This window comes from Branchiostoma lanceolatum, chromosome 19 (assembly GCF_035083965.1).
Source record: "Branchiostoma lanceolatum isolate klBraLanc5 chromosome 19, klBraLanc5.hap2, whole genome shotgun sequence".
Taxonomy (NCBI): Eukaryota; Metazoa; Chordata; class Leptocardii; order Amphioxiformes; family Branchiostomatidae; genus Branchiostoma; species Branchiostoma lanceolatum.
Genome location: NC_089740.1, coordinates 14,136,935 through 14,163,033, shown reverse-complemented (window position 1 = coordinate 14,163,033; position 26,099 = coordinate 14,136,935). Strand labels below are relative to the sequence as shown.

General features: G+C 40.0%; 1 protein-coding gene and 1 long non-coding RNA gene across 2 annotated transcripts; both read left to right on the top strand.

Annotated features, from left to right (window-relative positions):
• The first annotated feature begins 68 nt into the window (after positions 1-68).
• On the top strand, positions 69-21,998 carry LOC136425164 (signal peptide peptidase-like 2B). The gene is made up of 16 exons (XM_066413960.1): positions 69-126; positions 5,397-5,513; positions 6,774-6,953; positions 7,404-7,490; positions 8,241-8,377; positions 8,797-8,999; positions 9,331-9,424; positions 9,919-10,032; positions 10,391-10,472; positions 11,191-11,265; positions 13,252-13,308; positions 13,621-13,717; positions 14,107-14,184; positions 14,723-14,877; positions 17,453-17,503; positions 18,778-21,998. Exons 1-16 carry the CDS (start codon positions 73-75, stop codon positions 19,033-19,035), a joined length of 1,839 nt encoding a protein of 612 aa, XP_066270057.1. The 5' UTR covers positions 69-72; the 3' UTR covers positions 19,036-21,998.
• Positions 21,999-23,990: 1,992 nt separating this feature from the next.
• LOC136424920 (uncharacterized) lies at positions 23,991-25,703 on the top strand. Its single transcript, XR_010753950.1, has 3 exons — positions 23,991-24,036; positions 24,413-24,624; positions 25,482-25,703. It is a non-coding gene; the product is annotated as an uncharacterized lncRNA (long non-coding RNA).
• Positions 25,704-26,099: the final 396 nt, after the last annotated feature.

Here is a 26,099-nt window from a genome sequence, read left to right as displayed (position 1 = left end):
ATGGCCCAAACTATCAACATTAATTCTAGGCAATATAGCCCCTCCAGATATTGCAAAATGTACTATTCCAAGATGGCGGTGCTGGGAGTAATTTTTTCGTTTCTCGTCTGCCAGCTCGTACAGACGGTAAGGCGTGGTATTTACCTTTATTACCCCACATTTCCTGTCATATTCCTCTCTTAACCCAGAGGAACGATCTATGGTACATCTTACTTTACAAATCTTTGTCGATCGCTCAGAATCTGACTCCGACGAACTAGCTTTTTCCGGTTGTTCAGATCAGAGCGGTGAAGGCAGACATAGACAGCTTTGTACTCAAGGAAAATATGAATTAATGTAGTAACGTTATACTGTACTTTAGCACTGGTAACGTTAGATCTCATATATCCTCACATAGATGCTTAAGATAATTTATGGCAAAAGGGGAGGTAATATGTAAGAAAGGGAAATACACAATGGACCTGGAAAAAAGTGAAAGCAACCCAAACCCAGTTGGGCCAAACAAATTCGATTTCATGGATGCGGATATTTTGAGACGTCAAATCTGATATAAGAGTGTAGAACGAGCTACCTTCATATTTTTTTATGCGCCTGTTCAACTGCAATTGGTGTTATGTTCACCATATGCCTCAAATATGAGTTATCATACAAAAGTATACTTTATAATAATTTGTGATTCCCACATAAAATTATGTAACCAACTGCAATAGATTGTCCTTGATGTAATGTAGTGTAACACTGTATGTGAACTTGCAGTTTTTTTTTAATGCTAGTCTTACTGTGTGCTAATGATAACATTCATCAAGATATTTCCGAATTCAGAAGTGTAACTTTTCAAAGTAAATTGTGGGTCATCCTCCAGTTGACAGTCATATCTATACAATTTGTGGACATGATCTATGCTTAGGTGTACATGTACACTGTTGGATGGGGCTTTGGACTTTTTGTACAAGTAAACAAACAGTTGTTTATTACAATTTCATTGATATCTGATAGACATCTTAAAAGATATGATCATGAGCTATTGCATCATAATCACTCCAGAAAGCTATTTACTGCGATGACTTGGTTCAAGGCCAAATAACCATCATCACACTTGTCTTAACCTTGACATTGTAATTTGTCTTGACTTTGGCAACATCATTTGACTCTCAGCTTGGGTGGATGATTTTTCATGATTATGTCCGGACAGCTCCCAAATCTCTGGCACAGTCAGAACCTGGCTCTCTGCCCGCCTACAGCAGATATATATTATATAGGACAGGTTGTTATATTAGGACCATCAGGGACCTACTTGTACTTGTCAACTGACCTGTCTGTCAAAGGTCAAAGGTGAAGGGGATTAAGGACATCTTGGCATGGATACATGTCATATTTTGTTTGATGTTTCTGCCAAGTAGTAATAGAATGTCCTGTCCTAAAATCCAGTCTGGTTTTGCTTGTATGTAGTTTAAGCTGGTTGTTAGTTAATGTTACCATGTTACCGATGCCATAGTCATGTTATAGGACATTTATGTCTTCCATCGTTGGTTCTAAAATTCCTTGGTGTTTTTGCCAAGTAATTTCTGGCATAAAATCCAATCAGGTTTTGGCTGTATCCAGTCTAAACCGAACCTTATAAGTTATATATAGACCGATGACATACTAATACAAATAGTCATGCCCTGTCATCAGAGATTTTTGTCTTTCAAATTCAAAGTTGAGTGAAAGCTTTTCATATATCTTCATCATTCAAAGTGGATATATAATGTTACTATGCAAAGACTAGGTGTAACAGACCGTTAGGTGTAATATGAACAGCTGCTGCCGCGCCGCGTGCCTGCGAAGCTGGTGTGTTACGCCTAATGGCGGTTATACCGGCTATATAGATACAGATACAGATACACATTACTATATCAAGTGTATGTCATCGTCCATTCTGTCCTGATAAAGAAAGATGAGACAGACTATTAGATGACAGGCCTTCCTGTGTTAGTTTCCACTGGGGACAGGCCAGATATCAGATATACCCTGTCAGGATCACGTTGTGTGTCAGGAATCACAGCAAGGGGACTGTATGTATGGTTTACTTATACATGTATGTGTATGTCACGTACAACAGTATATAAAGATCTAGTGACGCTGAAGGAGAGTGACGGATGTCACTCGAAACGTCCAGAAGAAAATCTTGGACTCTATCCAGTTGTAGAATTTGAATTGTCTTTACTAGTAGATATAGTATTTCAAAGAATACATCTGTCCCTATCCTTTTTCAGCTGCTTTTTAAGACTAAATCTTACACTACAGTTTCACTCAGCAAATAGTGAACAAAAAGACAAATATAAACAAATGGTGATTATACGTTGTACAGTTCCCACTTGCTATAAACTAACATCTAATAATGATAATTTTACTTAGTTAACATTTTGACTTTCTGTTTTGTTCTCTAAAGATATAATTGCTGACTGTACCGGAGAAATATTGTTGCCAAATTCGCAATAGATATCTGCCAAATCCTTGAAAATACTTAAGATTGCATCTGCTGATCTGTATTTTTAGAATTCGGGACAAACCTGTATTAAATCACATTTTTAGTAAGCTACATTTTTTAAACGGCTATTTCAAGTAAAACCATGTCAGCTGAAGAATGCAGGCAAATTTCATTTCAAAGATTAGAAATAACCAATTCCAGATGTACATCACTTGGGGGACAGCAAAGTGTCCATGAGTTGACTACTAGCACAGTGAAATGTTGATTTTGTTGTTCTATGTTTTTGTATGTCTTTGTAGACAGAGGTGGGTGGGGCTGTAAAATTGGTCTGGAAGGAAAGCTATTCATGGGGGGTCATTTAACTCTCAATAACCCTCCCTTCTAGCCTCTACCAGGCTCCGCGGATGGCTGGAAAAATTGTAGAATTTGGCCAAATGGAGTGAATATTATGCTAAGGGAGTCGGCTGGGGAAATAGAGACAATAGTTTGCCTGTTGTTCCTTTCCTCCTAGCCTACTCTCTTAGCATAATATTCACTCTATTTGGCCAATTTCTACTATTTTTCCAGTGATCTGTGGAGCCTGGTAGAGGCTATATCCCTCCTCACATAGTGGCTGCATGTCTCAAATATCAACATGACTGACACGCTGCACTTGTTGCGCTGATCTCACAACATGCCCTGTGTGCCGGGGCTGGGGCCGAACAGTGTTTCTATTTCTATGGGTGTTTGCATCACTATCATTATAGCAACTGAAGATGGTCTAAAGGGAGTGGCAGAAATATGCAAATGTATATCTGTTTAAAAGTAAACTAAAGGATTTTCCTTGTGATAGAAATAGAATATGATAATCTACATAATTTGCTTTTGAAGAAGCCGTAGTAAACGTAAAAGGAAGTGGCAGGAATAGCTATCATTTACTAAAGTAGCCATACCCTTTTCCCAAAACATTCTATTTTGATAAATATCTACTTGCAAGTTCCATTTGAGAGGCCTTACAAAGGCATATGAAAGAGACTATAGTATTAGTACAGAAATACTAGTAAGCTGATGAAATATTCAAATTTTTTTTTAATTTGACTATAGCTTTCTGACTTAAGACTTTCCAAACCATTGCACGTTTTAGAATTTCTACTTGGCTAAATGTATAATTTGCTTTATCATATACATAGAAGTCCTAGCAAGCAAATTGTTTTGTAGCTTTGGCAATATGAAATATGCTTGTACAAAAAGTTGTGAACGTGTATGTGTTTAACATTTATTGTATGTACAACAGTCCTGGAGGTATTCCTAAGGTTACATGATCAACGTGTAAATGGCTGTTCTGTTTGCTTATGGCACAGGTACCAGGATTTGATAACCGTCGTCAAAGTGACAAGCGCTGTTTCTCTGTTTGCTATAAACATTCTAAACTGGCCATAGGTAATTTCAATTCAGTGTTAGACAAGTCATTCACTGAAATATTCTTTTGATATGTCATGATATCAGTAGAAAACGTATGGGCCAAAACTAGTACTAGAGAATTAAAAACAAATATGCAATTAAGCTGTTGTGTTGTGGACTAGTGTCCAGCAAACTGAACTTGTGTTGTAGACTTGAATCACTTGAGGAACAGCTGCTGCTCACTCTTGATGTAGAGCCTGAGGATGCTAGATTGATTGAAGTAATTAAAAAAGGTTATCAAACAAATTCATAATTCTCATTTTTCATCTTCCTTTGTACTTTTAAAAAAGAGGTCTTGATAGTAGAAAAAGTGTCACAATGTCATGAATGACACAATAGACAACTACTGATTGTATTTGTAATGTCTTCTTTTTTCAAACAGCAGGTGTTGTATATCTTCAGGATTATTTGTAAATCAATAGTAAAATTTGGAGTTGTAAGATGGCCATTAAAGTTGCCCAGAATACACCAAAAGCCACATTTAGGGGTTTAGATTTTAAAATTTTCCGCGGGGGAGGCCCCCCGGACCCCCCCAACGGGAGGGGGGTAACCCCCCTCCCGTACCCTCCCCCCCGAGCCCCTTCGCCTGCTACTTTGTTTCTTTAGCCTCCTACTTTCAAATCTTCTGACAAGGCTGTGCCTTGTTAGTCACAGATCACTGCTTAGAATTAAGTTACATTGTTATGGAAAATTTGGAATTGCCTGCACTGCAGCGGAATGTAATGAAAATGAATGACTCTTAAGTGGGGAGTTCACAGGAACCCATTTCATACATGAGTGCTTGTGCAGACTGACAGATATTGCAGTATTAGTTCTCATCAGTCTAGTATTCTACGCATGGCTGCATTTTTTTTATGTAGACTGGGTATATCTAAACAGTTTCTTTTGTATTTAGTAGAATATGTATGTTTGCATTGTAGTTTGGAGTAGATAGTATTAGGTAGGCAGGTTTGCCATCATTTCAATGGCCAATGCTGCAAATACTGTACAGTACTAGTGATGCATCCACAAAGTGAAAAAAAATCTATCTATAAATGTTAAAGTCGTCTTAAAGGCTAGGCGTGACCATTTACAAAGCCACGTTTTGCTTATCTAGGCCACAGCGGAGTATGGTATCCTGAAGGCTCAGCCAAGGGACCTGTCTACGTACCAGTACTACTGTCTGAGGTACGACCCACAGTGGGAGCATATCATTAACAAAGACTATACATGTATGCTCCCCCCAGGCTAGAGCGGAGTATGGTATCCTGAAGGCTCAGCCCAGGGACCTGTCTACGTACCAGTACTACTGTCTGAGGTACGACCCACAGTGGGAGCATATCATTAACAAAGACTATACATGTATGCTCCCCCCAGGCCACAGCGGAGTATGGTATCCTGAAGGCTCAGCCCAGGGACCTGTCTACGTACCAGTACTACTGTCTGAGGTACGACCCACAGTGGGAACATATCATTAACAAAGACTATACATGTATGCTCCCCCCAGGCCACAGCGGAGTATGGTATCCTGAAGGCTCAGCCCAGAGACCTGTCTACGTACCAGTACTACTGTCTGAGGTACGACCCACAGTGGGAGGCCCTGCCCACTGACCCAGATGAAGCTGTGAGTATGATAAATGCAGTTATTCATATTTCTTTGTCCTATTGCGGAAAAGAGAATAGGTTGTAATTTTGATGTTTGTTGTACTTGTACTAAATGTGTATCTTTTTCTGGTAAACAGAAATTGAATCAGATACTAGTCCTAAACATGTGAATGCAAGGGAAGCTTTCAATAATTAATGAATGTATATACCTTTATGAAATGAAAATCTTGTTTCGATGGCTTTAGTCATAAGAACAGGACAAAAAGTGCAGTGTTTCACAGAATGTGATAAAAATATTGGTCATGCAAGAGCCATAAATTTGAATAACAATGATTTAAGTAGTGATGACTAGGAATGAATATGATTATCAACTACGTCCACATTATGATTGCTATCATACTCATCTTTCCTTTCCTTTACAGGTCCCAGACCCCTTGTTAGACCTGACCCCCCTGTATGGCTGTGAGGACTACAAGTGCTGTGTTTGATTCCCATGTTTCTATTACAGGTCCCAGACCCGCTGTTGGACCTGACCCCCCTGTACGGATGTGACGACTACAAGTCCTGGGTTCTAGTCCCATGTAAGAAGCATCACTTTCTGTTCCAGGTCCCAGACCCCTTGTTAGACATGACCCCCCTGTACGGATGTGAGGACTACAAGTATTGGGTTCTAGTCCCATGTAAGAAGCATCACTTTTCTGTTCCAGGTCCCAGACCCCTTGTTAGACATGACCCCCCTGTACGGATGTGAGGACTACAAGTATTGGGTTCTAGTCCCATGTAAGAAGCATCACTTTTCTGTTCCAGGTCCCAGACCCCTTGTTAGACATGACCCCCCTGTACGGATGTGAGGACTACAAGTATTGGGTTCTAGTCCCATGTAAGAAGCATCACTTTTCTGTTCTAGGTCCCAGACCCCTTGTTAGACATGACCCCCCTGTACGGATGTGAGGACTACAAGTCCTGGGTTCTAGTCCCATGTAAGAAGCATCACTTTTCTGTTCCAGGTCCCAGACCCCTTGTTGGACCTGACCCCCCTGTACGGATGTGAGGACTACAAGTCCTGAGTTTGATCCCCATGTTTCTGTTTCAGGTCCCAGACCCATTGTTAGACATGACCCCCCTGTACGGATGTGAGGACTACAAGTCCTGGGTTCTAGTCCCATGTAAGAAGCATCACTTTTCTGTGCCAGGTCCCAGACCCCTTGTTAGACATGACCCCCCTGTATGGATGTGAGGACTACAAGTCCTGGGTTTGATTCCCATGTTTCTGTTCCAGGTTCCAGACCCCTTGTTAGACATGACCCCCCTGTACGGATGTGAGGACTACAAGTCTCCTGGCCGGGTGCCGAACCATGTCGTCGCCATCAAGAGGGGGAACTGCACGTTCTTCCAGAAAGCCAGGACGGCGCAGAAGTACGGGGCGGACGCCATCCTCGTCATCTCAGAGGACAAACTGGTAAGGATCTGTGGGTCCCTGGTTCTATTCCCGTGTGTGCATCATTAGTCATTACAATGCCAGGGCTCGAAATTCACCCCAAAAATAAGGTGCACAGAAAGAATTTTGGGTGCACCACATAAAATAAAGTTGAATGTCAGCAAAACTTAATTACAAAGTTTAATACTACTGCTTGTAATTCTATAGTTAACATCAAAATTGCTTTTTCTGATACTTTTAGAATACTACATTATATCAGAGAAGGCCCTAGGAAGACTTCAGTGGTCTCTGGTTCGATCCCTACGTGTTTTAGTACATGTAATATACAGATGTCTTGAGTAAGAACTGATTTTCTTTTTTTCGGTACAAACATGTTTAACAGAGTACTAAATGCACTTTTTATACCTGTAGATTTGCATACTTGTGAAAGGAGTTTTCAGCTTTTGTAATTATTGTTTGTTTGTGTCCTAGGTGGACCCAGGTGGTAACACCAGTGAGTATAAGGAGATCCACATCCCTGTAGCACTGCTGTCTCATGAGGACTTCTTACACATGCAGGTAAGGTGGCATCAGACACATCAGCAGAGGATACAGTGTATTGGATATAGGAGATTCTTTTTACACAACCAGGTAATCTCACCTGCTGACCTTTCGGTGTCTGTCAGACACCTTCTTCAGAGCTTCTGACTGGAGTACTGCTTCTCACCGCTATAAGTAGCCGATGTAGGTGGCGCTTTTGCGGTGAGAACGTAATCCCAAAGTGGCTGAGCTAAAAAGCTCAAACGTGGCTAAAAAGAATCTCCTATATCCTATATTCTGCCAACCTGATGAAATTATTTTCGGAAATCCAGTGTATTGTCTTAGTTCTAACACTGCTACAGGTGATCAATTGTTTTTAATGTAATGTGTAAAAAATGTTTTACACATTACATTAAAAAAATGCAGCGAAAAATGTTTTACTGCTGTCAGTATTGACCAGTATCTGTAAAGAGTCACTGACGAAATGTAGAGGATGCTACTTGAAACGTCTGACCGTTTCCGAAATCATAATCCAGTGGCTTGAGTACTGTAAATGCATTTAAGTTCGTGTGGTTTTTATTTCGCGCTAAGGGGAAAATGGAGTGTTTGCGGTGGTTTTAAGTTTGCGGCAGTGCTGTAGTCACATACTGCTACAGTATTAGACAGAAATGTTTGCGGTGGTTTTAAATTCACGGTGAAACAGTCTCCGCGAAAACCGCGAACATTTCTGCATTTACAGTAACTGTTATGTGGAGTTATCTATTTTCTTGTTTTCTTCCCTTCCCCCAGTCCCTGGGTTCCGACCTTGAGGTGTCCATGTACTCGCCCCCTGAGCCCCTGATGGAGTATAACCTGATAGTGATCTGGCTCATGGCAGTCTTTACTGTGGGGGTGGGGGGGTACTGGGCTGGGGCCGCCAAGGGCAAGTAAGTCTGCTCTCTTTACGTTTCTTTCATACGTTCATTGCCTACACTACTAGCTCCGCTTTAGATGAAGATTGAGCTTCTCTTTCCAACTGTTCTAGATTTAATATACGAAAAAGTTAGAGCATGCTATGTTGATACCACAGTAACATGGAGTTAGTGGCTCGGGTTCATGCCCGGGCCTGCTGGATATGACGGGAAAGGAGTTGCATTGTCCTTATGGATGTGGCCGTAAAGCAAGGGTCTCTGCACTTAGAAAAATACAACACACTTAGACGAGGAGTGACCCTGTGTACTTGGTTAAAAGCGCTAGCCGTAGCAAGGCTGTTGCAAGAATATCCCTGAGATGATACTTAAGGTCCCTTTAGCTGGATGTGGGTCACATTTCATTATTCTAATCTTGTCTCTCCTTGTCTGTCCAGAAAAAAGCGTAAGAAGCATCGGCAGTACACGGCAGAGGATGGGGAGAGAGATGGGGATGGGGAGGAGGAGGAGGAGGTACCACCGGAGGAGGATCAGGAGCAGCTGATTGAGACCGTGGAGATCTCCCCCAAATTCATAGCCATCTTTGTGTTCATGATCTGTGCTCTTCTGCTGCTGCTGTACTTCTTCTACAACTACCTGGGTTAGTTTTGGGTCTTCCTCTTGTTGTAGTTGTTGAAATCTTTCCTAAGATTGAAGTGGAAGAAGGTTCAGACAGACACACATGCACTACACTGAAGGACAAGCCCAAACAGTTTCGCTCTCTTGATTTGAAATAAGTTATTGCAAAAAAAAAACTGTTACAGATATGTTCACGTAAAACTGCCACAAAATGAAATGAAAAATATATCAATGTGCTTAACATCTTTTTCCAGCAGATATGATGGTTAAATGACATTCATTGAAAGTGTAGCCTAAAACATTTTGAAATGTTACGATCCTTTAATACTAAAGGTCTTTTTGTTGTTCCCCAGTGTACGTGATAATCTTCATCTTCTGCTTTGCGTCTGCGACTGGCCTGTACGTGTGTCTGCTGCCACTGGTGCTCTGGCTACCAGGAAACTGCAGGTAGGCACTCTCAACTTTCTTTTGTAGTGCATAACTGGTAAACTGCCTTTATTATCTAACTCTCAAGTTACAATGTACCTTCGCCAAGAATGTTATGTTTTCAGGTGCATGTGTGTTTGTTTGCTTGTGGAGAGTATAACTCGAGAAGTCATAGGTGGATCTTGATGATATTTGGTATGTTGGTGGGGGTTAGTAAAAGGAAAAAATGATTAGACTTTGAGCACCCACAGGAATGCCCCATCTAGATGTATTGAACCCTTTTCTGGTAGCATGCAAACCAACAGGGCTGTCAGAATCAAAGTTTTGTTTTGCACACAATGATGTGATTGTTGATGAAAAAGATATGGGAATCCATGTACAACTTTTTGATTAACAAGCAAAGGTTTAACATGTAGACATAGGCAAGAACTGAACCTCATTTTGCGGAGGTATTGAAAATCTTTGATTTGAAGAATATTTAAAGAGTTGACTTTTTCTTCACCATTTCTATGCAGAATCCCAGAGAACAAGCTGCCGCTGTTGAAAAAGCGCCCCCGTGTGAAGACGATCCTCCTCGCAGTCTGCTGTTTGACAGTTTCGCTCGTCTGGTTCATCTTCAGAAAAGAACGGTAGGAATTAAGACGTTTCAATGTCTTAAGGCCATGTTGATTTGATTATAATGGATGACATCCGCACGTGCATCAATTCTAGCCTGGGTGCCATCCTATTTCTACTGGGGCTCCTACACTCGCTACCCTAAAAAACATATTTTATTAGGGAAGTGAGTGTAGGAGCCCCCGGTAGAAATAGGGTGGCACCCAGGCTACATCAATTCTTGTCTGTTTCCCAAAAAAAGTTTTCTAAAAAACTGTACATCATGGTTGTGTACAAAAAGTCTTTTTATTCAGTGACTCACAAACTTGATGAAACTATCCACGGATGTGATACAAGAACATGAAGTCACCCTTGTTTTCTTTTGTCTAACAGCTGGGCTTGGATTCTGCAAGATGGCCTGGGCATCGCTTTCAGTATCTACATGCTCAAGACAATACGCCTGCCAAGCTTCATGGTGAGTACTATTATAAAATCTGTACTCTACATGTACATCATAATGTCTAGAGGTAATTCTGTCAAACTTGTGTTAATGACCACCCAAGGAGGTTACATAGACCACCTAAGCTTTATAACTAGGACCACCTGGCCATTGTGGTCTGAAATTTTGGTAGTCTCTTAGATTATTTCAAATTTCACATTGACACAGTATTTAGAATCCTGTCTGTAGTGACCACCTGTATACTGTGACCATTTTCTTTAAGTTCCCTAAGTGGTCATTATAGACAGGTTTGACTGGTACATGATTGCTTATCATGTAGTAAATCAGATCTGTGCTTAGAGAACAAAACTCTTCAAGGGCAACAGTGATTTGATTTGGTGCTTTATGTTTACACCATTTGTCATATCATAATGATATATTTATAATGTTATTACTGTAACAGTTGTAAACTCCTTAAATTGCATGGGAAAAAGTTTTCGCAACATGACATCTGTTTCAAGTAATGCCTGCCACTGTTAGTTTAATTGTCACAATTGTTCCCAAATTTAGACCCAAAGAAAGTAAGAAAGGCACAGCTAGTGTTATACATCAAAATTGCCTTTGAAATAACTCTGCTTTTGCATCAACCTAACCATGACATATGTATCTATGTATAGTGTACAGTGTATAACATTACATAATGTATTCCTTTCACTGTTTGAACCTGAGCATGACCGAGAGTTTTTCCCTGCAGGTTTGCACGATCTTGTTAGCTGCGTTGTTTGTGTATGATATCTTCTTCGTCTTCATAACCCCACTCCTCACCAAGGTGAGTTAAACTGTGCTCATGTGGACAAGTCTGCTGGCACCTCCGCTGGCGTAGAGGGAAGAGGGGGGGGGGGGAGAATTAAACAATCTGGTCACCCCCTATACATGTATATATATGAACTTCAATCAGATCTTTATTAGGACCCACAATTGTATCCCTTGAAAACAAAGATTTTATCAAAAGCGAGTTTGCAGAAATGTTTTTTGTTTGTAGTCTTTTTATGAAGCCCTTTGCAATTCTGTTTCAAGTAAAGTAAAAATGAAAGTAAGGTGTTAGTGCAAAATTATTGACACAAATTATTTTAAAAGTTTTGGAGGTAGGGAGAAGAAGTCATTTTCTGTCAAACTTTGAAATTGAAGAAAAAATACTATTCTTCTGAATTCAAGTTCCTTTTTTTGTCTTCTTTGGGAAGTCTTCTTCTAAGGTTACTTTTACATTCTTGGAAAGGTTACATTCTTGGGGAGAAATACCTTTTTTTCTTTAAAAACCTTCAAATTGAAGAAGTATCCTTTTTCCCAACTGAAGTTCATTCCAGTATCTGCTAATGATCCTCTACCATTCTTGTTTGGTCGTTCAAAAAGAAATGTTTGCAAAATGAAAAGCAACGATCTCAGATGTATTTTTACCAACTTACTGGATATTTTTGGTAGTTTTGAATTGTAAATTGTTTTTTCCTTCTTTTGTTTCAACATAACAATTCTATAATTATTCTATAACGCACCATCCTAAACTTTAAGAGTATACTGTCTATAGGACTGAAACTTTTTTGTGTTAAAACGACATCGCCCATATACGCCTTTAAAAGGAACTCCCCTCCCTCCAGCCCTCTCCTCCCCGAGTTGACAGTGGACTTGCCCGTTACTTTATTTTTTCCTCTTGGTTGTGTCGTCACACAGGCTAGTACGATCTTTTGCTGCTCCCTCCTTGTCTGTGACGTGTTCTTTGTCTTCGTTATCCCTCTTTTCGCAAAGGTGAGGCCCAAATTCCTCTGTTTTTTCCCTTCAGAACAGGGCTCTCTCCAGTACAAATCCTTCTGAACTTTGTTAGAAATGTCAAAATCATTCCCACACCTTTCAAATTATGTTAATTGGTGCCCATCTTCATTTCTCTAGCCCTTTGGCCACACATGATACTAAACAGGGGCCTAGTCCAAACAGTACTCTACCTCCTAGGCCATTGACAGAATATTGCTTCTCGTGATGGAAAAAGTTTCAACCATTCTGTTCCCCTCGATGGACAAGAATCAAAACGTCCTAACATTTTCGCCAGGTTTTGAAGACTTTCACAAAAGTTTTGCAAATCAAGATGAAGCCATTAAAGATTGCCTCTCAAAATGAAAAAAATAGCTTTCAAATGGTAAAGTAAAAAATTCCCTGCTTGAGGAGCTTGGCTTTGCACTGAGGCTAAATTCCTCATGCCTTTGGGGCTCTGTACAAAGCTTTGCTTTGTCTAACTGAGAGGACAGACAAAGCTGTAAATCTGGAGAGAGCCCTGATTGAACCTTCTGTCAATCTTTCTTGTGTTCTTTCCTCCAATTTTACTTTGTGGATCTATTATTTGTTAATTTCTCATTGCCCTCTTAGAGGCAAGTCTGTGAATGTTGACAAAAACGTTTTGTTACTTTGGAGAACAGTGTTTTTGACTGTGTGCAGAAAAGTAAGTTGTCTTTGACAAAAGTTTGTTCTGTGACTGTCATAGAATGGAGGGTGCATCAAGGATTGTTTACTGCTGTGTGTGTTTTGTACAGCTTAGTACAGCATACAATGGTTCCAAAGTATTTTATTGTAAAGTGTGTTTTACTTTTTTATTATATATAATAACAATGATGAATTGGTACTTTCCTGACCTTTAGTTTTTGATGAAATAGTTTCTTTTGTGTTTTATAAGATTTGGTATGCCTCTTCCTGGCAAGTTAGATGTGTGTGCCATTCTGATGTTATTTACAAAGTTGAGGAGTCAGTGACATTTTTGTCCTTATGCTAACAGAGTCAGACCAGTGTGATGGTCGATGTGGCCAGAGGACCTGAAGACGCAACAGAGCAGGTAATGACTAAGTAGTATTTACCTTTGCCAAGAAGGTTATGTTTTCGAATTTGTGGATTAGCAGCATAACTCAAGAAGGCCTTGAAGAAAGATTGTCTTGATATTTGGTATTTGGGTAGGTCTAGATGAGACCTATGAATATGCAAGGCTTAGTTGTGACTTGCCATTTTGTCCAGTAGGTTACCATTCTTGTGTGCCTAAGAAATGGATGTGTTACACTGACACTTAAGTTATACTCTTTGACCAAAGCAGTCAGTAAGTGTTGCATGTGCATAGTTCACTAAACATGTTGACCTTTGTCCTCTACCCCAGATCCCAATGGTTCTGAAGGTTCCCAGCCTGAGACATTCCGGCTCAGCCATGTGCAATCCCTACTCACTACTGGGGTTCGGGGACATCCTAGTACCAGGTAAAGTACAGTAACAATGTTACTTCTTTATGCACTGCGAGGTTTGGGGTTCAAATCCTCTCCTACATGTAGTTGCCAGTACTAGATTGAAGTAGTAATACATTCAAAATCAGATAAGACACATGTGTTACTTCTTTATGTTTGCTTATAGACCATGGGATTATAGGTTCGAATCTTGAAGCTAGTTATCAGAATGAGGAATCATTATTCTGGCTTGACATCCTGTTTGAACGTTCTTATTCACTCTATCTTGGTTTAATTTATATAATGTATTAGGCTCTTAAGATACACTAAACTGATGAAAAGAAAAAATCAGTTAATGAGCGATATGATAATTACAACAATTACTGTACAGTTATTGGTTCAACTTATATTTTCTATCTCCACAGGACTTCTTATTGCATTCTGCAAGTATTTTGACTCCAAGATTGGAAGCTGGGGCATCTACTACCTGGCTACGCTAGTAGGTAGGTCATGGGTCTCTATCCCTTCTGTTGAAGACACGCCACAGGTGTTGGCAAAAGAAGACACACTTTGAAAGGGTCAAAGCTCAGGCAAAGCAACATGTAGTTTTCTTCATAGAATCGAGACTCTTGTAATGTAATCTTAAGTTTAAATGAAGGAACCTGTGAGAAGATACAGGATTCAAGTACAGTCAAACCTGGTCAAACAACCACCTGACGCAGGCAACCACCCAAAGTCACATAAAGCCACCAGGTTTTACTGTACTTTATCTTTTGCATGGGCAGGTCAGGCTGTCTCCAGGACCCATCCTGGGACAGAAATTTCCATGTGGGGACGAACAAAATTTCACTCCGTCTGTTATCACATAAAAGTACCCCTCATTCATCGAAATACTGAGTGGGCCCGACAAAAAAAAAACTGGAGACAGTCTTGAGCCAAGTGTGCATGTTTTTCAGCTACATGCCGTGGGTGGAACGTGATAATATCCGTTATGTTAGGTCTTGTTTGTTTCTGTGTTTATTTGTTAATTTTTCTCCACAGCGTACGGTGTTGGAATGATCATCACGTTCTTCGCGCTGGTGTTCATGAAGAACGCGCAGCCTGCCCTGCTCTACCTCGTGCCCTGCACGCTCCTCACCGCAACCTTCGTGGCGTGCCGCCGCGGCGAGATCAAGCAGTTCTGGCGAGGAACCACGGTGAATAGACCGTTCACGTTCTCCATTTCCACTCTACTGAAACAGCTTTTAGACGTCGGTGGTGTAAATATTGAACAAACACTGGTCTCTTTTCTCTTGGAAAGTCTTTTATTCAATACGTTTGTGAATGTTTTATGGTTCTCCAGGAATTGAAGAAGAATGATTAGTCTAATTCAATCTATACTCCTGGATTACAATATGAAAATATCAGAAGGTTCAGATGTCCATCCGACATCTTTCATATTTTTACATTTATTTTCACATCTGAAATGTATGATATTTTCATACTGTAATCCAGTGGTATAGATTGAATTAGAATGTTATTCTTTTATTCAGATGTTCAACGCATCAGCTTGAAAGCTTTAAAATTTGATTTTAACGTTTCAGCTTGAAACAGAATGAAGAGCATTTTGATATGAGTTCCTGACTTTTGGCCATGTGTCAATGTTCTCTAAATGTTGTTTAAAAGAACATGCCTTACTTCTAATTGATATTCAAGGTGTCTATATTTCGGGTATTGAATTCTGTTCCAAGTTTCACACTTCTATGCACTATTATTTCCAAATCTAAAGCAACCAGTGTTTGAAATCAGAGCTGATGTCCTCTTGGGGATTTTTGTACCTAATTTTTTTTTCTTTTTTATAAATCAAGAAAATTGTGTAGTACATGTCTAGTGCATGTACCTGAAAAAGAACCATGCAAATAGAGCTAGAATCTGCTTCATACAGTTGAAAGCTTGGCCGACATTTCAAGATCTGAAGTTTCAGAAATATAAAGCTTTTTGTCTTAAACAACTTCTTACTGATGTACCCGTCATGTAAGTTTGTTTTTTTTGTTCGAAATTGATTTTAAGCCAGCTCCTGATTGATAAATTTGCAATACGTTATTTGCTATTATAAGAAAATTTTTAGTCCATAATGTTTTGTGCCAAACACAAAGCTATCCTGTATTGTTATTACACTCTCGTACTGAAGTGTTCTTATCATACGATAGTCAGTTTTGCAGAAATTTGAAATGTTTTGCCTCCATCCCCAAGTTGACATCAGCTTTTTAAGCGCATTGTTTCCTTTTCCTTTCCGCATGCGTAGTGCAGATTCAGCATTCTGTGTGATGTACAACAGTTGGTCCATATACGGTTTTGCTTTTCTGTTGTTTCCAGTCTGGCAAGAAAAGTTCCTAAGGAAGACTTTTCTGCTGACTCTCGGTGAGACGCCAAGCTACAGGGTTTTTCTCAGAGGACACTCAAGATTGAAGTTTCCAACAAACCTAGCTCAGTTCAGGAGCCTTCCGATCAACTTTTCCTTTAAGGCCAGACCAGTTTCTTTCCTTAGTTCTTAACCTTTTTAATGAAATCAAACATTTGAAAAATGAAGATCTCGTACCTCCGTGAAATGTTCGAGAGTTTTTGTAATTTCTTGACAAAATATAAGTCAAGTCAAAGGGTTTATTTTCTTTCGAATGCTTGTTCGGCCACACAGGCCGCTTTTCAACAAGGTTGAAGTGGAGGAGTCACAGATAAAGAACTGACAAAAGAAACTTTACATGAACAATATCAACACAATCATAAAAAGTCAAAATAAATATATAGTTGAATTAAAGTTTCATCGGGTTAGTTGCTGAATAAAAATACAAACAAGTGATTTATTCAAGCAACGTTTCGGTGACGGTCTGTCACCTTTCTCAGGGAACCCATCTGTAAGCAGCGCCACCTATGCTGCAGTGCAATGTGAACCACTCAGAATTGCCCTGACACAGGTGACAGTTGGTCACCGAACCGTTGGTTGAATAAATCTCTTGGTTGTGTACAAAGTCTTTTTTTTCAATAACACATTCATGTCCATTTTACACATTGCATGGACCACACGGATCCCTGACTTTTGTCCATGTGCCAACGTTCACTTCTTGCCAGCCTGCCAAAGAAATTTGGAGGAAGGTCACCTTAACCTTCACATCCTGTCAGTCTCCGGTTACCACTCAAATTGGAATTGAGACTCTGGGAGCAAACTTGAACACACACCAAGACAAACCAACAAACATACAAACAGCCTGCAACAAACTTGGACCCAAGCCAGTGGGAACAAACCTGAACACACACCAAGACAAACAAACAAACATACTGACTGGAAACAATACCTCCATTTTCACGGAAGTAACAAGAGGTCAAGAAGAAACAGAGGGCTGGAAAAAAATCTATTTACAAAATTATACATTTGATATGGGCAGACACAAAACTTGTGTTCATTTGACCAACTTGCTACATGGGTGTGAGGTTTTTAAACTGGTGAAAGAAGTACTACCAAAATATATTTTATCTTTGTGAGCAAGGTACAACAGGTTCTACCAAGGGTTTCATTCACTGAAATCATTTTGCAAAACCTCAAAGCATTTCCTTTTATGCAGAAGGCACTTGCAAACTGACTGGTTTGTTGGAAATTAAGTTTCATAAAGATATTTTTAACAGTACAGTACGGATACTTAATGTTTGAAGATCCAATAGATTTTTAAAGAGCATAATTCTATTGTTTTGTAGAAGTGTTTTTTGTTGCATGACCTTTGTTTCCGCTTGTTTTGCAAGGTGTCCTTGAGAATGAGGTACAAGAAGGAAGGAGTGTTACTTGAGGACCAAGTATGTATCGAATTACAACACTGATCAAATTACCACCTCGGACAGTTTTCTGCACAAAGTTCCCTATCTTTTTTACAAGCACATTCTACTATCTTAGAGCACTTTCTCTGTCAGTCTGTGCACTTTCAATTGTTGAAGCAGAATAAAAAGACTCTTTTTACACAACCAAGAGATTTATTCAAGCAACGTTTCGGTGACCCTCTGTCTCCTTCTTCAAGGCAATTATGACTGGTTCACATTGCACTGCAGCACAGGTGTCGCTGCTTATACAGATGCATTCCCAAACGCAAAGTTTTTACATATAATATACAGTCACAGGGAACGGCATCACAATGCAGTCCCAAACATACAGAAGTGTAACACATACACACGTTTGGGAACGCATCTATAAGCAGCAACACCTGTGCTGCATTGCAATGTGAACCAGTCAGAATTGCCTCGAAGAAGGTGACAGACGGTCACTGAAACGTTGGTTGAATGAAACACTTTTGGTTGTGTAAAAAGAGTCTTTTTATTCATTGACTTACCAACCTGATGAAACTATTCACGGAATTGTTGAAGTGATTCTTCTCAGATTCCTTCCTTCTAGAGTCTTCAGTGTTTTTCCACATCTTCTTGACATGTGTCTTATTCTTAAAACTTCTTTTCTACTCTCCTGGAAGGTGGAGAAGAAGGTGATGTCTGCTATTCCATTTAAGACAATACTTTTCTTGATAGAATGTTAGACAAGTATATCAATAGGACTGTTTTGTCAAAGACGTTGTTGAAAGGAAGATATGAACTAGAATTTAACCATGGTCCGTACTGACAGATGGAGACTGAAGAAATGTTAAATGTTGTCATTTTTTTTTTAAAGAAAGCTATAAGCTGTTTGCTCTAACTTACAAATTTCATCTAAAACAGCCCAACAAATTAACTTGCAATGAATAGTTCTAATTGACAAGTCTTTGGAAGGACACAGTTATCAAAGAGTTTAGGAAGCTTGAACTATCTTGAATTTAGATGTACAACTTTATATTTAAGTAAAATTTTCTAGTGTGAGGACTCATAAGATATCAAGACTTTCTAAATTGAGATTAGACCTAATAGCAACTCTGTGTTCCATCACCCCAGTAAATAGGAATAAGTTGAGTAGCATAATGCAAGTTAGATTGATATGTTAGGAAAATAATTTTCCTTTTGTTAGAACAGTACAGTTCAGTACCTCTAATTGTCACAGATGGCTTTCCTCCCCCCTGTGCCAATCCTCTCCAACCCTCCTTTCTCGTCTCCAGGATGAAGAAGACAAGCTAAGACAGGACGAGGAACAGGGAGAAACGAGAGAAGGAGAGAGAGAAGACTTAACGAGTGGAGAAGAGGGTGCAGTGGGAGGGGACACAGAAACAACGCCGAAAACAACCGACCAAAATGACCCCGACGCAATTCTACCGTACGCCGGGTCACCGTTACAAGAACAGAGGAGCCCGACGCGGTCGGCGCTAGCGAGAAATCCACGGAGTCCAAGCTCTAAACACGTGACCATACAGACTTAGGAATGGTGGAAAGTTGTTGCAAAGCGTTAGCGATGTTTTTGTGTCTGGCTTGTGTCAATTGCTGTCTCCTGAGCTTTAAATTCTTTTCCGTCGCACTCATTGTTTGGGAACTCATATTGTAATGTTAACTTTAACGTTTAAATCTGTAATTTCATACTTCAGAAAATTCATTTTTATCAATGTCATGAAGTTCGGATTCTTTGGATGGATGGAATGACATTTTTTTCTGTCCAAAGAGCAAATTTCGGTCCCAGGATGGAAGGAGGGGTCCTGGAGACAGCCCTGGGCTTGTGTCCTGTGATCAGTACCATGTGTGCAGCTGTAAGTCAGTGAGATTGTATGGTGTATATAAGATGTGTTTGAAGGTGTAGGGCTGGAACTATGTCAGAATGTGTAGCTGTTGATGTTCAACGTGTAGTACCTAGTGGCACATAGGGCAGCAAGTTTGCTTGCTGTTTCTGTAGCAGGGTAGATTTTTACAGGGAGAGATTGCTAGGACTTCCCTACAAGCGAAGGTGTAGTACAGGCCAAGATGTCTCCCAGTTACCAACTAGTTGGAACCAGGAGCTCAACTGTGAGGCCAGTTTAGCTACAGGGACATCCTATTGTGTAGTTGAAGAGTAAACCTGGGCTAGTACGTACCGGCATGTACTTATAGGACTGTGTAGTTCGAGAACAATGTACATTGTATTGTACATACATGTGTGATACATAATTATGAATGTTAAAGGGCTGCTCTAAAACGTTTCAACAAAGTATGCCAAAATAGGTTCTTCCTATCTAGTATCTGGGACTGTAAATGCATTTAAGTTCATGTGGTTTTAATTTCGCGGTAGGGAGAAAATGTGTTTGCGGTCAGATTTTAAGTTCGCGGCGAAGAGCTTACCACAAAAAACGTGAAGTAAAACCACCTGCAAACATTTCTGCATTTACAGAATCATACACTTTCAGAGGTAGAGCTGAAAAAAATTTCTTCCTCCAGTTTTTCTTGTCATACATTGTTTCTATTAGGTTTGATACTGTGTATGTCAAAAGCTTCTCTGAAATATTGACTGGGCTAATTTAAGTCAGTCTTTTTTTTGATGCAGTGTACAAAGTAACTGTTAGCAAAGGATAAAAGGTGCTTAATATGTTGTATTGGGGTAAGGTACAATTTGATCCATTGATACATATATCTGTGGTGATTAAGGAAAATGCAATGTCTCTTTAATTGATTATTATTTCTTTACTGTACAGAGAACTTAAATGTAAGATGTACTTTTATTTCTTTAAGCACTGCCATACTTGTACAAAGTATGCAACTTGTTTTCTATGTTCTTGATCACATGCACAAAATACATTGTATTCGCTGTGCAATTTTGTGTTGCCATTTTGCTCATGCAATGTCCATTGCCCCTAGATATAGATTTTTCTTTGAATATGACACTTGATACTTATCCTAAGAGACATGTACATCTGTGTGACTATGTAAAATGGATATCTGTGCCAATCACTTGAAAATGCAATGTACATTATAAACATTTTCGCTTTGTAAAATCTATGTATAATCATAATTTCTTTATCGCACAGAGTGTTCAATGGTGGAGTGTGTATTAATTTTTTTTTCGTTCAACACTGACACTATTGCAAGGTGATATTTTGGGAGATGTGAACTCATTAAGCAAAGCCTCCATATTTGAAAAGTAACTGTGTGATGTCATGATGTATAGTGTTTGTTCAACCAATCACAGTGCTGGTCTCAGAAATCGAACATGGTCATTGGCTAGTCCTTTGTATGAGATCGTTGCCCTTTGACTGACTTATAGTCAATATAGTGTAGCCAATACAGTATCTATATCTGTATAGCCGCTATAACCGCCCTCCGAACGCAACACCCCAACTTCTGTATCTGTATAGCCGGTATCACTGCCCTTTGGTGTATCACACCAGCTTCTGTATCTGTGTAGCTGGTATAACTGCCCTTCGGCAAAACACACCAGCTTCTGTATCTGTATGGCCAGTTTTTTTATGCTGCTAAGTCCGCATTGAAAGTCACTACTTGTGTGTTAAGTGAACAGTGAATACAGGGTCAAGGCAGTGGTGATTTACATGTAGGAAAGACATTTAGAGGCAGGTTGTATTAAACTTAATTTTTGTAAAGCTGCAATTTATTGATTTGTAAGGGAGGATACTTGAAAACAGCAAGTAGTACACATGTATGCAGAAATGTTAAGGAATTTCAGATGTGTAAGAGGCTTGGGCACCTAATTGTATGGTTCTTAGTATTTAGATCTTGATTTTTTAAGACAATTTTTGTTTTGTTTTTGGCTCGTCACCAAATTGTAATGACAGCACTTAGGATTGTGGTTATTTACCTCTTGTACATGTACAAAGAATAAGTTAAGATTCAGAAAAGATGAACAGAAGAAAAAAATGAGGTCTCAAAATATGTCACAGGGTTTCGACAGGCAACGGTTGCTCATCGACAAAAATATGATGAAGAGAGTTACAAAATATTTGAAGATTAATCATACAAAATACAGACATCTTTTTTGAAAACATTACCTTTTCAAAGCTGTCCCAAACACACTGAAACTTATTGTTATGAACTTTGTTTAAATATTTTTTGAATATTTAAGTCGAAAGACTTATTGTCAGTAACAGTTTGCCAACGATTGTTGTACTTAGTGCAAGATTGGAGTTTTGGTGCTTTAGAACTATTGTGTGAATCCAAACGACATAGACTGGTTTTATAAATGTTTATTGTTACTTGGTGATGCAATAATTCATGGGAACTAACTGAGGTGTATTTTTTTTCTATTGTTTTTACTTGAAAAGTGCAGGAAAGGAGGCAATAATTGTTTATTTATGTAATTTTTGCACTGTACATACTTCTGGTTGCAATAATTTCCTGATTTTGGGCCATCTTTGCTGGTGTACATTTTTGATTTCTTGAATAAAAGAAACGTTTTGCACATGTTAAAGTGTGTGATTTTGTCGTTTTCCGCTATGTTTAGTTTTGAAAACTTGAATTTTATCAATCAAATCTCCGTTATTACTTTATCAGTTGTCATATATATATATATACAGTTGGAAAGCTTACTTAGAGCCATTTACAATGATATCCTGTTTGTTATAATCATAAATTTATGGACTGGGCACTTGTGCTAAAAAGGCGTTTATACAAATGTAGAAAGAAATACAGGTTGATCATATATGGAATGCCAGGAGGCATTAAACAGTGCTACTCGCCTCTTGTGCTTTAGTGTTTCCCATATCGACCCTGTGAGTAGTGGCGAAATGTGACGCACAGGGATATCTATTAGAAATTCAGTCAAGGTGTAAAATTGGGTACCTGAATTAGGTTGGGGAGGTAAAAGCCAGAAGGAGCGGGATGGGCTCAGCCTTCCAATGCCGTACCTTAAATGCACTGGATAAAAAAGACCCTAGCACGTTCAGAACACAAGACACAAAATGGAAGTTCTGCTGCAGCTTGAAGGTCACATGCCGAGGGGCCCTAAGTCGACCTTGACCTCCATCTTTCCAATTCCTACATACATATCAAATATCATCGGAATCCGTCCAGAGGTTCTTGAGTTATGCTACAAAATCCGGAAACACACAACGATAGACAGACACACACACACACGCACATACAGGCGAAAAACTATGACAAAGCCATTGGACTACCTTAAACTTTACCAAGGAACTGAAAAGAAAGAAACAAGTCCGACTGAATCAAGCTTCCACTTCCTTGTACTGGTAGAAAGGGTCTCCATAAATCCATGGAGAGTGAGAATTTATCTTACGCAAATAGATGACAACAGAGCCTGATAGATTAAATAGGCATCCAAAACAGCGGCACCTAGAGGGTCAATGTGATATTGCAGCATTACTTCATGCGCACCGTACAGCATTCCGATAGGATAACTTAAAGCTATTTAGAGATAAAGAGAAAAAATAATGTTGCATTCATTCAGTCTATCTTTGCTTCACAAAATAGGATAGATGCTGTGATGGAATAGTCATTATAAAAGTGGTAACTTACAGGAAATGTGAACTCGACTGCTTATAGTGGTAAAATGCGAAGGGAGCATATAGTTTTCGACCTCACATCCGAATGTTTTGTCTTAGAAATATCTTTTATACTATAATTCTTGACTTAGGGTGGTCGATTAATGAAATTGGAGTCAAAACAGCGACAGAAAATGACACCCCTTTGCGAGCTTTTCGCCATTTCCCCATTCCCAAAAAGACCGAAATTCGCCAATTTTCCAGAGACGGCCGGGAGCGGTACTGCAGATTGGGCTCTGTTAGGGTATGTAGTCCCGACTTGTAAAAATGTGAAAATATACCAAAAATTAGACCTGAAGTCCGTAAAAACTTTCAAAGATAGGTCCAGACGTTTTCATTTACCTTTGGAAAGACCTTTGAGACTTTTTAAAGCATGAGTTCACATAAAAAGGATCGATTCTTTGGGCTGGTCGAGAAGCCGATATAACATTCGTGGCTGTCCGTGGAAGCGCCGCCTACATTCATATGTACACATCACTTTCTGCAAGGAATTAGTCTGTTTGTTTTAAACCATACCCTTTTCTGCGATGTTATAATTATCAGTTTTGGTTGGATCTTTATCATGATTTATGACTTAATATGTTTCATTTCATTTTACTCTCTGTATCGTTTTCCTCTGTGTCTCATAAACTATATGGGCTGAGTGACTCGGCAAGGTCATGTCACCGATCTTGTTCCCTTGGGAAAGGCACTTTACGTTCCTCAATCTACACAGGTGTAAACATGGGTACCTGACTTTGGTTAGGGAGGGTGGAAGGAGAGGGATGGGCTCCGCCTTCCAATACCGCGCCCTAGACACAGTGGATACCAACCCACACCCTACGGCCTCAAAAAGTCTATATGGGACTACCTTTGCCATTACCCAACGAATCCCTGCCGTAGATTGTTATCGTTCCTGATCAGTGCTTGTCTGGATTTTGGTTGCCGGTTTGTTCAGCGGTTTTGCTGGTAAGTTTACACGATATCAGTGTGTGTTCTGTACCTGGATCTCCAAGTAGAGGTATGTATGAAGGAACTCGTAAACATAAATAATCCCAGGTACCGGATACCGATATTCCAGGGAGTACACAAACACGGATTCATATACAAACTCTAAATACATTCAGAGTAGCCCTCCCCAAGGGCACAACATCGGTGGCGTCAGGGGATTCGAACCCGGGACCGTTGGGTTCTGGGGCGAACACCCTGCCGTTACCGGGCACACGACCCCTACTAGTGGTTGTAAGAACATGTGGATGTCCCCGTAAGGTCATTGTTTTGATAGTATCGAGGTCATCTGCACAGTGTAAAACTGTAAGGCATTTCTTCGCAATCCGTATTTCAGCTGGATACCCGTTGGCTGATCATGATAGGACCATGACCAGGGAGGAGTGTGTGGCACTGTGTAGAATGACTCCTTCGTGTATTGGGTTTGATTATGACAGCAGTCCCGGTGGAACTCAACGGTGTTTCCTGCACCTGTCTCATATGGCAGATACCCTCACACAAAAGGCACCTTTATCTGATACAAGCCCACCCCCTTCGACCACAAGAAAGGTAATAAATTTTCTATTCTAGGCCTGGAGATATTGGGTTCTTCAAATCTTTCACCATACAACATTTTTCGTCGTTAAACTCGGTTGTAATTAGTTCTTTATACGCATCCTCGTTCACCAGGACCCTTCCGCTCCACGTTACATCGCTCGCGGAAAAGGCCCTGGTAACACGGGATGGCATCCATGGTTATTACGATATCGCCACCAAAACAGCTTGTTTATACGCCGATATCTTTATGTATAGTGCCTACTAGTATCGTTGTTATAGGTTGTAATGATAATGTTAGTTCTTTCTTCGCTCATATCTTCGATGTATATGTAGGGCCAACTACTATCGTTGTTATGAATTTTAGTGATGATGTTAGTTCTTTCTACGCTCATATCTTTATGTATGTATAGTGCCAACTAATATCTTTGTCATGAATTTTGATGTGCTTTTAACACGCAAATATTGTAATGTGAAACGCGCTTCAGCGCCAGGCTGTCGTGTTTTACAGTGATAAACCATTCATCCATATACCCTGGGCGCCAGACTAGTACCGGGTCGCTAGCGATTTCCTTCGGTGGACCAAGAACAGTCAGCCCGCCCGGTCTTAATCAACGCTCCGGGGAGTTGAGCCCCTGGGAGTGAACCGTGCCCCTTTTAGAGCCGGTCAACTCCCTGGCTAGAAATCCCCCGGTGCGCTAATTAGGGTTCTGCGGGCTGGGGTCTCTGTGCCGCCGAAGGAACTGACTACAAGGTACCGGCTAAAGGGAACAGGCTAAAAGGCCTGATAAACAGTCTTGAACCCAGGGTATCATCCATATAGAATTGCAATATATGCGTTATGTTCTTACAAGCATCAATGTCTCTTTCAGACTACACCGCGAAGCATGATGTCGACCTAACATCAACGCCAGGAAAACTTTGCAAGAGCGGCAGAATTGTCAAAACTATTGCAGTAATAGCAATGGCTAAAACCATCAGCGTGAAATATGTCGTAGTTTGCATTTTCTTCTAATTAGAATAAACGAAACGTTACCGTACTAGAATACGACTAGGGCAATATAATAGCAGTGATGGGTGGATATCTAGAATGTCAAAAGTCGCAGAAGCAGCTCAGCAGAATATCTACTTTCGGTCTTTCCGCCTGTTTTGATGATATGATTCTTATGAATGTTGGTTTAAGAAGTAAACAGTCGTCCTTTCTCCGTTCTCCGTCTGTTTGAGAGCCACTTAGACTAGTACCATTCCCTCCCAGTTGTAGCAGTCGTATTTGTCAGCAAAAAGGACGGCCAGAAACCAGGTATAGCTGAACACGGATGGATACCAGCGGCAACCGTTTCGTCTACCAGCCGGTTATTCACATTCCACAGTATCTGCATATCGCCCTGCAGTTCACGATCAAATTGATAGGGGGCGTCCTTGACACGTGAGCGAGCGATGCTTCGTCAGCATTGTCCTGCAGTCTGCATTTTGGACGTTAGTCGGCGCTT

Excerpts from the sequence above, each read along its gene's own strand:
- LOC136425164 (XM_066413960.1), top strand. The coding sequence starts at position 73 with ATGGCGGTGCTGGGAGTAATTTTTTCGTTTCTCGTCTGCCAGCTCGTA. Across the intron at positions 127-5,396 it reads TCTGCCAGCTCGTACAGACG|GCCACAGCGGAGTATGGTAT; the intron begins GTAAGGCGTGGT and ends TGCTCCCCCCAG. Across the intron at positions 14,878-17,452 it reads AGTTCTGGCGAGGAACCACG|GTGTCCTTGAGAATGAGGTA; the intron begins GTGAATAGACCG and ends TTGTTTTGCAAG.